Raw genomic sequence first — 15153 nt, 5'->3', positions numbered from 1 at the left:
ACTCAGGTCACAGACAGACTTTTCCCAGACACCTTTATGACGTCCCTCCAAGAGCTTCAGCACCTTCCTTAATGCCTTTGGTGACCCCACAATATCCTGGATGCCACTAGTGCATACAGAGCCCCAAATAAATACTCGTTTTCCCACATTGGATTCAATCTTGGATACCTTTGCTCACAGATTCAGATAGAAAGAAAGAAAAGGGCATTTTCTGACTGCAGCAAGCACAAGGAGGAAAGGATAGAGTTTCCAAAGCAGAAGATGGTATGTGAAGCTGTCTTGTGCTCTGTATCTGTAGAAGTTTGAGCAAGAAAGATCTTGACTCAGCCTTGCTATTCTGATTACTTCCATCCTTTACATATTTACAATCAGGAGCTGCTATGCATCAGGTAAGTCCTTATGCTCTATGAACAGTGGATACAGTGCTCAATTATCCCCAGAAATGCTAAGGAAGAACCACAAAATAGTGTGAAATTATATTCTTTCAAGTGTAAGAAGAAGATGGATGCTTTGGGCACGTTCTGATGGAACACTGGATGCTATAAGAGTGCATGGGAAATCCCATTCCTTGACCTGTTCAGGGAATACAGCTTGGCCTGCTTGACGAGGGGATTGTGTCCATCATCAGTAAATTTGCAGCTGACACCAAGCTGGGGGCAGGTGTTGATCTCTTAGAGGGTAAGAGGGGCTCTGCAGAGGGACCTTGAGAGGCTGGACAGAGTCCAACAGGATGGCATTTAACAAGTCCAAGTGCTGAGTGCTGCACTTTGGCCACAACAACCCCATGCAGTGCTACAGGCTGGGTTCAGAGTGGCTGGAGAGCAGCCAGGCAGAAAGGGACCTGGGGGTACTGGTTGACAGTAGGCTGAACATGAGCCAGCAATGTGTCCAGGTGGCCAAGAAGGCCAATGGCATCCTGTCCTGCATCAGAAATATTGTGGCCAGCAGGAGCAGGGAAGTCATTGTGCCCCTCTGCTGGAGGGTAGAGAGGCTCTGCAGAGAGACCTGGACAGGCTGGACAGATGGGCAGAATCCAACGGCATGAGATTTAACACATCCAAATGCCGGGTTCTGCACATTGGCCACAACAACCCCATGCAGTGCTACAGGCTGGGGTCAGAGTGGCTAGAGAGCAGCCAGGCAGAGAGGGATCTGGGGGTGCTGGTTGATGGTAGGCTTAACATGAGCCTGCAGTGTGCCCAGGCAGCCAAGAGGGCCAATGGCATCCTGGCCTGCATCAAGAACAGTGTGGCCAGCAGGAGCAGGGAGGTCATTCTGCCCCTGTACACTGCACTGGTTAGGCCACACCTCGAGTACTGTGTCCAGTTCTGGGCCCCTCAGTTTAGGAAGGATGTTGACTTGCTGGAACGAGTCCAGAGAAGAGCAACAAAGTTGGTGAGGGGTTTGGAACACAAGCCCTATGAGGAGAGGCTGAGGGAGCTGGGGCTGCTTAGCCTGGAGAAGAGGAGACTTAGGGGTGACCTTATCACTCTCTACAACTACCTGAAGGGAGGTTGTAGACAGGCTGATGATGGTCTCTTCTCCCAGGCACCCAGTACCAGAACAAGAGGACACAGTCTCAGGCTGCGCCAGGGGAGGTTCAGGTTGGATGTTAGGAAGAAGTTCTATACAGAAAGAGTGATTGCGCTATGGAATGGGTTGCCCGGGGAGGTGGTGGAGTCGCCGTCATTGAAGGTGTTCAGAAGGAGACTTGATGGGGTGCTTGGTGCCATGGGTTAGCTGTTTGGGTGGGTTGGATTGGTTGATGGGTTGGACACGATGATCTTGAAGGTCTCTTCCAACCTGGTTTGGTTTATTCTAATAAAGAGTTTATTCTAATAAAGAGTCCTGTGTCCAGTTCTGGGCCCCTCAGTTTAGGAAAGATGTTGACTTGCTGAACATGTTCAGAGAAGGGCAACGAGGCTGGTGAGGGGCCTGGAGCACAAGTCCTGTGAGGAGAGGCTGAGGGAGCTGGGGTTGCTTAGCCTAGAGAAACGGAGGCTCAGGGGAGACCTTATTACTCTCTCCAACTCCCTGAAGGGAGGTTGTAGGCAGATGGGGGTTGGTCTCTTCTCCCAAGCAACCAGCACCAGAACAAGAGGACAGTCTCAAGATGCACCAAGGGAGGTTTAGTCTCGAGGTTAGGAGGAAGTTCTTCACAGAAAGAGTGATTGGCCCTTGGAATGGACTGCCTGGGGAGGTGGTGGAGTCACTGTCACTGGACGTGTTTAAGAGGAGACTGGCTGAGACACTTGGTGCCATGGTTTAGTCGATAAGATGGTATTGGGTGATAGGCTGGCCTTGATGACCTCGAAGGTCTTTTCCAACCTGTTTAATTCCATTCCATTCCATTCCATTCCATTCCATTCCAGTCCACTCCATTCCACTCCACTCCATTCCACTCTGTCTGTATGATCTGCTTTCAATTGTCTGATGCACCAAAGCTGTCTGCTCTATGATCACAACAAAGAACTTCATAACAGTGCAGGGGCTCAGCAGAAATTCATATAGAATAGTACAAATTTCTCACAGATACAAGTATGTTTTATAAATATGGATGTGAAGGGCAAGAAAGCAGAACAGGAAATTCACCCAGCTGTTTTCTAGTTCTCACACTGTGTGCTTTAGCCAGACATTATTTCTGCATAGAGCACCAAGAAGCTACAGTAGATGTGCATGGGCTTGATCTTCAGGCAATGTACTCGTTTACAAGTTTAAAATTATTTTTACTCTATTATGTCAGTTGGGCCCATCTTTGATACACCTACCAATAAAACCTGAAGAAGGAGGGTTGGGCTGTATCTTCTCTTTAGTGTTCTCCTGAATGATGTCCCAGAGCTGCCATATAAACTTGGGATGGAGAATGTAAAATGGCTGGTTTGGATTCTTCCTGCGATGCTGGACGTAGGGAGTGAACAGATTGTAGTCCGGCTTCTTATACCACTGGGAGGAAAAAAGTAAGAATTTGGTTTTTAATCTTATAGTATCAGATGTGTTTCAAACACTACATGTACAATAACATTAATGAGCTTCATTTGGGTTCCTCAGAACAGAAGCAAAGGTAGCAAAGCAGCTTTCACTGGTGGATGTTTCTGCTAGAAAGCCAGTCCTTGCTGTGAGCTATTCTGTTTCCCTTCTTCATGCAGAGACTGCAGCAAGATGAGCCAACATCATCTCCCCCTTGCAGGCCTGTGTTAAACAAGGGGTTCAAAGAGCCTTGACACAAGAAGTGGGCATGGGGACGAACCTTCCTCTGAACGTGGAGGCAGCAGCACATGAAGCACGCTGATGGCAGCCTGTGTAGGAGGCAGGCAGCCTCTGGCATCTGTTGCTAAGGGAGTTCAGCAGAGAGAGGCTTACTTTCTATTTTGCAGCCTGCTCAGCTCTGAGCAACCCCTGCCAAGAACCATCAGATCAAACGATCCACCAGAGCTGCAGCACCAGCCAAAGCAGAGACTCCCCCAGTGACAACCAGATGGATGTCTGTTGCTTTCAGTGAGAGGGTACATGGTGGGGCACAGATGGCTGTGGGGGAGTGGACACAAAAGCAAGACTGGCGGGGAGGATGCTTGAGAAATGAGGAAGGCGCTAAGAGAGTGTAATGGGTTGGGGCAGACCCCCTCCCCACCAGCGCAGAAATGACGACTCAGACAAACAGATTGCAAAAGTGATGGAAAGTTAAATAGAGAACAGTGAGTGTGTGCAAAGAACTAGAAACACAGTGACAAGAAGAACCCCAAAACAGACCCAGAAAGATCCCAGCCCCACCTGAGGGTGCACCCAAAACCCCCAGGGCTCCTCCTTCCCCCCTCCACTGCTAGGCTAGTCTCAGCTGGCCAGATCTGAGACTGTCCATCCCCCCGTGGCCTTGGGCCTAACCAGGCCCATGGGCAGGAGATCTCTCCCCCAGTTATCAGGTGGCGAAGAGGAAGGAAAGAGGAAATGCCAGACCCCGCTGTGAAACTTATAGTGGTGCAAGGCATCATGGTAGGAAATAACCTAATTTCCTGTGTCCACCCACTGGGCTGGACTTCTGGACACAGGAAACACCCGTGTAGCAGAGGGTACCCAGCCCAAACTACAACAGAGAGATTTTCATTAGGGTGTTATATTTTGTCTGAGAAGGCAGAGGAGAAGGTGGGGAAAAAATGGATGCAATTCTTCAACTTTCCTGATAAAACCTCCTTCTGAAATCTAGCAATGTCTCCTCCCTGGAAAACCCATGGAAAACTCACTGTTTTGTGAAAATAGCAAAATTTTATCAAAAAACCCCCAATCATCCATTTATCCTAGCATCTCAGAGCAGTCAATTCCAATAGAAAAGCTTTGGACCAATTCATTCCCCACTCCTCAGATAAAGAGGAGAAGCAGAAGACTGCAGTAGTAGTAAACACATTCATTTTCTCCTGTGCTCACAGAGTGATTAGGAAAAAAGGTATAAGCACACATCTTACCACATTCAGATTTGCAGAGTAAGGGGCAGGATCCCAAGCTACTAAGATAACATCTTTGTACAAGGAGCTGTCAACAAAGTGATGATTTGGATTGGCGAGAATCTGCAAACACAGATGCAAAGAATTGCACAGCATTAAAAGGAAGTGGGATTCAGAAAAATGGCAAAATCCTCCTCTAAAAAGAACAGTCCTCCCTATGCCACTGTTCTGTTTTAATTCTGGTTGATTTTAAACATTTTGTTTTGTTAAAAAAAAATAAATAAAAAAGAGCTTAGCCACAAACAGCACTCATGACAGTTTGAAGTAGCAGTATGCTGAATTACTCTCCATCTGTGAGGGATATGATGCGACCACTTGAGATGCTGCATGACTGTATATCAACAGTACTGTATATTCTGGATCTTGAAAATGAAAGCTATGGTATTTCAGCCTGCCTGCAGGAACCTCTTCTTAGATACAGAGAAGCTTGTTTTGAAGGGTTACAGCCACTAAGGATAATGTCTTCACCAACACCACCTTTTTGGTTACTTTCTCATTTCAACAGTAAGTCAATTTCATTTCATGTAGCCCAAAAAGGCAAATTAGACCCTGACTGCAGAAGTTGGTATACAAAAACAACACGAGGAACACGCATGCAATATGGCTATTTCTGAAGTAGCTGTCATATTGCTACGGCCTGCTGCACTCATGTAACTCCCTCCCACATCTCCTACTACTCTCCTTGATCCTCCTGCCTCATTGGAAGTTTGCTCTTCACTTCTGCTGGTTCGTCCCTTCTTTGACCCTCTATGCCTAACCAGATCTCTCTCATCCCTGGTACACTCAATCTCAGGTAGGATTAAGCTGAATGATTTCAGCATTGGTTGAAACAGTGTGAATTTGCTGTAGCTGTGAAACCAATCAACATTCCAGACAAATAAATTCTTACTAATTTTCATTTCCCTTTAGGATCTAATGAGCCATATTTGATTATGCATATTTTTCTTCAGAAAAATAATATTGTTGCCATAGCAATATTCTTCCTACCATAAACTCCAAGCTTAATGACTTTCTATCAGCTTTCTACAAGAAGAATAAAATTAGTCATGCTGTTATCAGCATCACCAACTCCAATTCTTAAAGCAGTTTTCGCCTGAGAATGTAAACTCTTTTTTTGAGAGTACTGAGTAAACAGACCAAAGGGTCAAGCTTTTAAAAGCTCAATTTTGCAGTTATCACACAAAGGAGCTCTCACTTGCCTTTCACTAAGCAAGAGTCCTTTGGAGGTATTGTCCACACAAATTTCACTCTTAGTGAGTCTGCATTCATATGTATGAGATGAGATTCTACTGGAATAACAATATCTGCTGTGGCTATGCTGGCTTCCTTCACATCCTTTGGGCTTTTACAGCACAGAACATGAGGGAAGAAAAGTGCCATAGCAGCCTTTTAGTCAACTGAATGCAGGATATGCCAACAGCGAGTAAGGAAGGAGGCCCAGTAAACCTGCATGGGTAATCTATCTTCAGTACTGGTAAGGAGAGTGACTTTTATCAAGTGGTCTGTGCAGATTCCACTCTCAGAGAGGGGAAGACCAGTTTCTCAGCAGGTGCATCATGGGTGGTTTCTGACCAAAAGATGGCAGGCATAAAAATACTTATGAGGAAGCTGTGTGAGCTAACCTGGGCTGAATTTTAGCTATGCCTTGTGTTTTCTTGAGAAGCCTTGTTGAGAGTTAGCTGTACACTGCAGCAGCAAAGAACATGGGACTCTCCACTACCACCCCAGTGAGGGTGGAGCCAGGACCCCAGCCTGCCAGGACTCTGTCCTGCAATCTCACAAAGAACTACAAAACTAGTATGAAGGGAATGGCAGTGAACAGTCCTCTCTGCAGTGGCAAGGAATATGAACTCGTAAACACAGAAAACACACCCACCAATAATGGATTTTACATAGGCAGTCACTCGAAGACAAAAAACCAAATTCCTAAGAATTACAATAAATGAACATTTTGCTGTCATTCAGAACAATGTACAGAGCACGCTACATGGCCATCCATACCACTGGTGGTGACTTTTCTTTGGTTGTTTTTTTTCCCAATATTGAAAATCTGCTCTAAACCATAAGGTGTCACTGTAGCTCAATGCACAATTATCTGTTGCCATCCATATGCAGAAATCCCATTTTCTGTTTCCCTTCAGATGAACAAACTCACCTTAGGTATATATCCAATATACATTAAACTTTTTTACTAGTTCATTAAAATGTTTTAAAGAATGACACCTTGTATTAAGACAACTCAGTTCCCATTTTTTTCACCTTCCAGCAAGAAAATAATTGGAGAACTGGAGAATATGAGAAAAGAGCTTTGGGATCCCCACAGTTCAGGCTTTCTGAAGATCCTGGAGGCAGCATGGTGAAAATTCTGTCCGGATGGCTCTGGCACCCTGCAGAGCCTTTGCAGATGTAAGACACACAAGAAACTTTACGGACCAATTACTTGAAACACGGATACCGAGTAACTACTGCAATCACTCCACACTGACAGCAGTGTGAAAATCCCTGTAAGGGAGAAATTTTACCCACTCCTCATCATGACTTAAATCCCTATCTCTTTCTCAGATTACTCAATGCTTTCTCAGAAGTTATTAGTGTTATATTGTTCAAAAGTGACACTGACTGGAACTCACAAAACTAAGACCTTACCTGAGAGTTAATGATCCGCATGGTGGTTTTATTTCCAACATCTTTTTCATAGCCACGAGTTGGAGCAGAATTAAATCTTAGAACAGCATCATGAGAATCTAGGAGCATAAATGAGGGGATAATTTAGTTTTCTTTGTAATATAGAAGAGTAATATAAAACAAATTATCTAAACTAATGTAAAACTTACACATTTCTCTTATCTGGATATTCTAAGGATACTGAACATTCTACTATTCACGAACAAAAAGTCATCTTGCATCTGCCATACACATTATCAACTCCACCAGGAAAAAAAAAGTTCAGAATCACTTATTAATTTAGCCTGTAATATTTAAATATGTCTTTTAATTGGATAAAGCCAGTGTGGGAAGGTTATTAGTACACCCAGTACACACAATTATTCGCTATGTCTATTGCAAAATTTACAAATAATTACTCCATGCAAAAGCATGTTAATTGCAGGGATGTCTAATTGCACATTTGAATAACAATACCTAACTCTAAGCTTGTGCCTCACAGTACTTTATAATACCTGAAAATTTCGGACTACCTTAAACCTATTAATCATAACATGTACTTATCCTCAAGGTTAGTACATGTCTTGAAGAGTCTCTGTAGGAAAGTCAATCCAGAAACCTGCTCACACACAGAAACTTGATGATCCCTTGACAGCAAAGATCTAACAGAGCTGAATTGTCAAAGCATCCCCACAAGCTGTTGACCTCTGAGTCATGTAGTAGAGAAAGCAGCTACATGAAGTATGGGTCAAGTGTAAATACTATGTGTAAGCGTCCACCGGATAAAAGATAGTAACTTTTCCAATGTTTCTTTTAAGGAGATCTCAAAGTCCAAAAAAGGTGAGTAAGACATTATATTAATTGTCCAGAAACATACTGTCCCTGTCAACAGCAACCTATTTGGTCTACTTTTACCCCTTCTATCAGTGGAAGCAGAGAATATGATTCAGGCCAAAATGGACATGTAATGCCTTAACCCACAGGTAGTTTACAGAGCTGTTTTTCTCTAGTCACTTAAAACGTAGTTATCTACAGCTGGAAGTTGTGGAAGTTTCAAAAGATAATCCACATGCTTCAATGGAGTTCAGGCCTGATTCTACCAAACTGGGATCTTGCATCCTTTCACATTTTTGCTCTACACTTCTTGTACTCCCACAAAAACATGTTGTGGGACGTGAAGACAGCAGGCCAATCTCAGCCATAGTTGCTTGCTTTAATATCCTGTTTCTGAGAAAAAAGTGTTTTGTTTTTTTTTCAAAACATACACTGAGCTCAGCTCTTCAGAAGCTAAGAAGGCTTTTCTCTATGTGTCTATGCAGAGACAGTCGTGGTTCTTTCTATCAAGAAAAACCTTTCCTTTAACACAAAATATATGATCAGAATACAGCTTAATAATGGCAATAGCTGGTTTTAAGAGAAACGATTTTAATCTTGTTACCTCCGCCAAGTCCAAGAGAAATGTATTCCCTTAGAAAAAAAAATCAAGTAAGGCAAGCAGAAGTCCTGCATGGATAAGCAAGGAACTCTTTGTAAAACTCAAAAATAAAAAGGAGGTTTACAATATGTGGAAAAAAGGACTAGTCCACTGGGAGGATTATAGAGATCTAACCAGAGAACGTAGAGATGCAACAACGAAGGAAAAGGCCCTCCTGGAACTGAATCTCAACAGAGGGGTTGTTGCAGGTTGAGCTGGGTGCCCCCTGTAATGTTTACTTCCTGTGTCCAGAAGTCCAGCCCAGGATGGTGGGCACAGGAAATTATGTAGTATTTCATACCACAATCCTTTGCACCACTATGAGATGCAGTGCGGAGTCTAGCACTTTCTCTTTTCTTCCTCCTCCGTCAGCCAGTAACTGGGGGAGATGTCTCCTGGCTTTGGGCCTGGCTAGGCCCAAGGCCACGGGGGGATGGGCAGTCTCAGATCTGGCCAGCTGAGACTAGCCTAGCAGTGGGAGGGGGAAGAAGGAGCCCTGGGGGTCTTGGGTGTACCCTCAGGTGGGGATGGGATCTCTCTGGGTCTGTTTTGGGATCTTTCTTTGTCACTCTGCTTTTGGCTTTCTGTAAGTGTTCACTGCTTTCTATTTAAACTTTGTATCACTTTTGCAATCCGTTTGTCTGAGTGTTTATTGTTGCCAGTGGTGGGGAAGGGGGCTGCCTCAACCCAGCACAGGGGTGAAAGAGAACAAGAAGAGGTTTTTTAAAATACATCAATGATAAAAGGAAGAGCAGGCAAAAGGTAGGCCTACTACTGAATGATATGGGAGATTATGGTAACTGATGATGCAGACATGGCAGAGCTGCTGAATGCCTTCTTTGCCTCTGTCTTTAATCTTAAGACCAGCCCTCAGGAACCTCGGTCTCTAGAAGCAAGGAAGCAGAACTGGAGAGATGTAGACATTCCACTGGTCAGTCAGGACTGGGTTAGAGATGTCTCATACCAACTAAAGAAAAACAGATACCTGGGCCCCAATGGAGTGCATCCACGAGTGCTGAGAGAGCTGGCTGATAAGGTTGCAGAACCTCTCTCCATCATGTTTGAAAAGTCCTGGAGAACAGGAGAGGTGCCTGACAACTAGAAGAAAGCAAATGTCACTCCAGTCTTCAAAAAAGGCACAAGGAAGACCTGCGCAACTACAGATCAGTCAGCCTCACCTCCATCCCTGGAAAGATGATGAGGCAGCTCATCCTGGAGGTCATCTCTAACCACAGGGAAGACAAGAAGGTTTTCAGGAGTAGCCAACACAGATTTACCAAGGGGAGATCCTGTCTGACTAATCTGATAGCCTTCTATGAAATTATGACCAAATGGGTAGATGAGGGAAGAGCAGTGGATGTCAGATAACTTGACTTCAGGTAAAGCTTCTGATACTGTCTCCCCTAACATCCCCATAGAGAAGCTCAGGAAATGTGGCATAGACAGCTGGGCAGTGAGGTGGATTGCAAACTGGCTTGACAACCGAGTTCAGAGAGTTGTTACTAGTGGCACAGAGTCAACTTGGAGGCCTATGGGCAGTGGTGTTCCCCAGGGATCAGTACTGGGTCCAGTTTTATTCAATATCTTTATCAATGACCTGGATGAGGAGATTGAGAGTATCCTCAGCAAATTTGCTGATGATACAAAACTGCCGAGGGGTGGAGGTTGCCTGACACCCCATCAGGCTGTGCTGCCATCCAACATGACTTGGACAGGCTAGAGAGCTGGGTGCAGGCAAACCTCAAGAAATTCAATAAGGACAAGTGCAGGGTCCTACATCTGGGGAGGAATAACAGCAGGCAATAGAACAGGTTGGGTGCTGCCCTGCTGGTAAACAGCTCCACAGAGACAGACCTTTGAGTGATGGTGGACAGCAAGTTCTCCATGGAACAACAATGTGCCCTTGTAGCCAAGAAAGCCAATGGTATCCTGGGATGCATCAAGAAGGGTGTGTCCAGCAGGTCTAGGGAAGTTCTTCTAACTCTCTACTCTGCCCTGGTGAGACCACACCTGGAATACTATGTCCAGTTTTGGGCTCCCCAATTCGAGAGGGACAGAGAACTGCTGGAGACAGTCCAACAGAGAGCCATGAGGATGGTTAGGGGACTTAAGCACCTCCCCTATGAAGAGAGACTGAGATCCCTGGTGCTATTTAGTCTTGAGAAAAGAAGACTGAGAGGGGATCTCATCAATGTGCGTAAATATCTCAGGGGTGGATGTCAAGTGGAAGGGGCTAAGATCTTTTCTGTGGTGCACAGTAATAAGACAAGGAATAATGGGCTCAAAGTTGTACATAGAAGATTTCACCTCAACATGAGGAGAAACTTCTTTACAGCGAGGATGATGGAGCATTGGAACAGGCTGCTTAGGGAGGTTGTGGAGTCTCCTTCTCTGGAGACTTTCAAAACCCTCTTGGATGCAGCCCTGTGCAGACTATCCTAAGTGATCCTGCTTTGGCAGGGGGTTTGGCCCCAATAATCTCTGGAGGTCCATTCCAATCTATAATACACTGTGATATGAAAATAACCATTTTAAAGATATAAAAAGTTTGGGGGTTGAACACAGAACCCTGTTACTTCCCAATTATGCCAAAATAATTTCGTTTCACATTAAATAGCACGATCATGATGGGGGTGTTTGCTGTACTTGCACAGGACTTTCATACCTAATTTAATTCAAAAACAATCAGAAGATGGGGGGGAGGAGGGCAAAAGCCAGACCACAAATCAACATTACTGCTTGCGATTCTAACAGGAACACAGAAGAGGGAGCTAAAGGCCTATGAAGAGAAAGGTCCTCTCTGCTGCCTTTTTTTTCCTTTCAAGATAAATAGTAAACCCCTCTTTTGCTTGCAGCAACTTCAACAAAGGCTGAACAGCCCATGGCCAAAAACCCCAGAACTCACACATGGAGTGTTTCTCTCCACTATTTAATGATGCTGGCTTTGCTGTGTCCCTGTGGACATGGAGGTGCTCAAGCATGTGTGTTGGGCTTACTCCACAGAGCAGCACCACCAGCTGCCACCCATAGTGTCTCCAAACTGGCAAATCTGTTTTCATTTTCAACCAAGAGCTGGTAGCCCTGGTGGGAGAGGACTTCTACAGCTGCATACACAGAGGGGAAAAAAAAGAGCATCTTGCACAGTCTGATCTTTCTTTTTTTGGTCAGACTCTTCTCACTTTATCAAGAACTAAGGTGAAGTTGGAAAGGCATGGCCAAGAGCTCAACTGTAACACATACTATATGGAATTTGCAGGGGATGTATAACTTCTTTGCCATAGCAGTAATAATACAAACAGATGGTAGAGCTTCCAGTTTCCATTTTAAATGGGAAACATTGGCCTCATGTCTCCAGTATATTACCACTTCTCATGAGCTGCACTGACCATTAAAATCCACAGAGTTGCACAGGCCCTTCTGGGACGGTCCTAAGAAGCTGGTTGTCCTCCCTCCCCATTGTTCTGGGCCAAATTCTCTGCTTAGTCACAAGTACCTGTCCGTGGCATGGAAGACACTTAGAAAAAACCTTATGTGATCCCTGCTGCCCTACACCCTTCCCTGTACAAGCAGGAGGAGATCTGACACTCCTTTGTAGGCCTCACCAAGCAGCATCTCATCCTTTTAGGGGCATCAGATGACAATTTCCCAATTAAATCAAAAGCTCTTCCTCGGATAATTAGTATGAGCCCAGAGTGTTCCAAAGAAAATGGGTACACAGAGGAGCATATCCAGGTATCAAGCACCAAAGTCCACACCTGAGCTGCAACTGAGTGTCCAAATATGCCATGATACATGCTGTAATATGTAATTATGTAAATGCGTCACAATGTGCTATGGAATCTCCAGCACAGTGCCAATCCATACCGACGTAAATTTGGCGTACTGGGGAACACTAACAGATGATTCTTGTTTCAATCAAGAATAACACATTGGAGGGAGGAACTGTTAAGCATTTTTACCCCAAAGATTTCTAAATTGGTGAGGCTTCCTATTAAACTGGGGGTTACTCTGGTGTGATTTCTTTAGCTGTAAGCTGGCCAGGTACCTGTGCTGCACTGGAGTATTAGAGTAGTTTGGTAATGATAGCAGCTCTAATACATCTTGGAGATTTAAGGGAAACCCATCTGTGTCAAAGAAATGACACAGTGCAATGAAGCAAGTATTGGGATGTGAAGTCCTGGAAGATGGGAGGATTAATGAGTAAACATCAAAAGGTGTTTATAGAGAGCTCAAGGAGGTAACTTTTCTTGCTCCAGAAGTAACTTTTGTTGATACATTTTATCCCCCTTCCAGTACTTTTAGCAGACTGCATGTGTAGTACTAAAACAAAGAACTAAAATGAGACATTACAATGAGTATTACCATTCATTTTTTAAAAGAAAAAATAAAATCGACATTGATTAGTTTTATGGCTCCACAATACGCTTCTGAATCACTACCACAAGACTTCTACCTTAAAGTGGAGACTTCTGTGTGCTATAACATCTCAGCATACCTGCAACCTCAGGGACTCAGTGCAGCAATGGAAAATACATGGACAGAGATACTTGGAACTCATTTAAATTCACTCTTTGAAAATAGGTCAGGGGACTTGACCTCAGCACATGTAGCTATTCAAGAGTCTGAATTCTGTGTCTGTGAACTCTAAACATGCAAGAGATGAATAGACTACTCTGATGTTTCTTGGCATGGAGATAAAAAGTTCAGTCTGGGATAGCAATACAACAAGCAGTTTTCTATTAGCCGCCACAAGACAGAGACAGGTACAAGATAGCACTGCAGAATAAAACTTGGACGTGGTTCTAATCTGCTGAAAAAATAAACAAAAGCTGAAGCAAAACATCAAATACAGCAGATCTGATGAAACCTGTGCCTCCTTTATAAACCATAATATCATAAGGCATTACTGTATTTTTAAAATCAAATTATGACTTCAGGCCTAATTTTCCTGTCAGTTACATTGTCCTGAAAGGGAACAGCTTCACTGAAGTCCATATGCTCACATTCTTGTAATGCTGGTGATAGAGAACAACTAGACTTTACAGACCTATGCTTTAGAAGAATGAACCTTTTCAAAGACAAACATGAATATCTACATGTACACATACATGAACATGAATAGATGTGTTTCACTCACCTATTTCATCCCCTAGAGAGGAGTTCAGTATTGCACCAGCAGACATAACTACAGCACAGCTCCCAAAACCATGTGTATACAATTTACCCAGTGGAATTTGGGGAACGTGCTTTTCCCATCCAAGAGTGGAGAAGGGAGCCTCCTTGCCATCTATTGTTTTCACATTCACCCTTTCTTTTAGCTCACAGAATAGCTGGTCTCCTGTCAACTTGGAGTTTCGTTTCCCCTTGAACCGCACCCCGTGCTTATTGGTGCTCAAATAATCTTTCATTGCCTTCTGGAGTCGAGGGTTTAGCATCTTGAAAGAGACATCCCCTTTCCAAAGCTTGTAAAGAAAGGATTTTGACATTGTGGAATATAGCCCATCCCAGTCATCAGATTCATCGAGCATCTGGTTTCTCCTGTGCTTTGTGCTCCTTCTCCTCATTCTTCTCTGATGGCTCCAGTTGTTCTGTAAAACATTTACTTTTGGATTATCCTCGTTGGCTGAGATTAATTTTGTTATCTCTTGAAGGTGGTTGTTTGACTGAGGCTGACCAGCAGCAAATAAATAATCATCATTCACTTGGTAGAAAGCACTTTTTGATTTTCTTCCTATCTGAGATGGAAAAAACTCACCTTCATTTCTAAAAGCATCTTCTAAATCAGTCCATTTCTTAATGCTACCAGTTTCTGATTTAAACGTACCCAAGAGATCTTCATTAAGAAGTACTTCATTCCCATTGATGGTTTCAGAGAATGATGGATCGTGAATGGCTCCCATGATGACTCTCTGTTTGCCCTGAAGGGGCAGAAGCCTCTTAGTTTCAATGTAAGAAAAGGAACTCGGAACTGGTTCAGCAGGGTTGCTATCTGTAAAATAGATGAATATCACCAAAAAAAGTAGACCCCATGCGAAGATCCCAAACAGCATGAGTTGTTTCCATTGCTTCAAGTTAGGTTTCATGGCAATGCCTTTACCAGCTCCTTTGTGCCTTGAATTATTGGTCAAGGAAAATCAAACCTGGAAAGAATATCAAATATTAATCAATAATAGTTCTAAAAATAAGTACAATTCAGAAATATCTTAACATGCTTTGATAGAAGGTGCAGAAATAATCTCCAGGCTGTAGCACAGAGAATTCAGAAGCAGAAACAAACTCCAGAGCCTGCAGACACTGTAGGAGTGACAAGCTTTGGCTGTAACCACACAGTGACAGCTGCTAGCTACAAAAGAAGCTGGTGGCCAGTTTCTACAGTAACACTGGATCCTGCCTTCAGGGAGATCATGTGCCTGCCTGCTTCTGCTATATTGAGCATAGCATTAGGAGAGCAAAAGCAGAACCCATGCCTGATGTATGAACAGTCAGGACAGTATTAGCTGCCTTCTCTTTTGCCATTGGAAA

General features: G+C 43.9%; 1 protein-coding gene across 2 annotated transcripts in view; it reads right to left on the bottom strand.

The window, feature by feature from the left end:
• Positions 1 to 14759, bottom strand: part of ST6GAL2 (ST6 beta-galactoside alpha-2,6-sialyltransferase 2) — a 33128-nt gene extending 18369 nt beyond the window's left edge. For both annotated transcript variants that reach the window (XM_068137633.1, XM_068137643.1), the window contains exons 1-4: positions 13769 to 14759; positions 7140 to 7237; positions 4455 to 4556; positions 2769 to 2943 (exon numbers count right to left, since the gene is read on the bottom strand). In XM_068137633.1, coding sequence (XP_067993734.1) covers positions 2769 to 2943; positions 4455 to 4556; positions 7140 to 7237; positions 13769 to 14714 — 1321 coding nt within the window. In that variant the 5' untranslated portion in view covers positions 14715 to 14759. The remainder of the gene's footprint in view (positions 1 to 2768; positions 2944 to 4454; positions 4557 to 7139; positions 7238 to 13768) is intronic.
• Positions 14760 to 15153: the final 394 nt, after the last annotated feature.

The sequence above is a fragment of the Melanerpes formicivorus genome, unplaced genomic scaffold (assembly GCF_026170545.1).
Source record: "Melanerpes formicivorus ecotype bairdi unplaced genomic scaffold, bMelFor1.0.p_v2 SCAF_1, whole genome shotgun sequence".
NCBI lineage: Eukaryota > Metazoa > Chordata > Aves > Piciformes > Picidae > Melanerpes > Melanerpes formicivorus.
The sequence above is the reverse complement of the archived record's forward strand: the minus strand, read 5'-3'. Positions and strand labels throughout refer to the sequence as shown.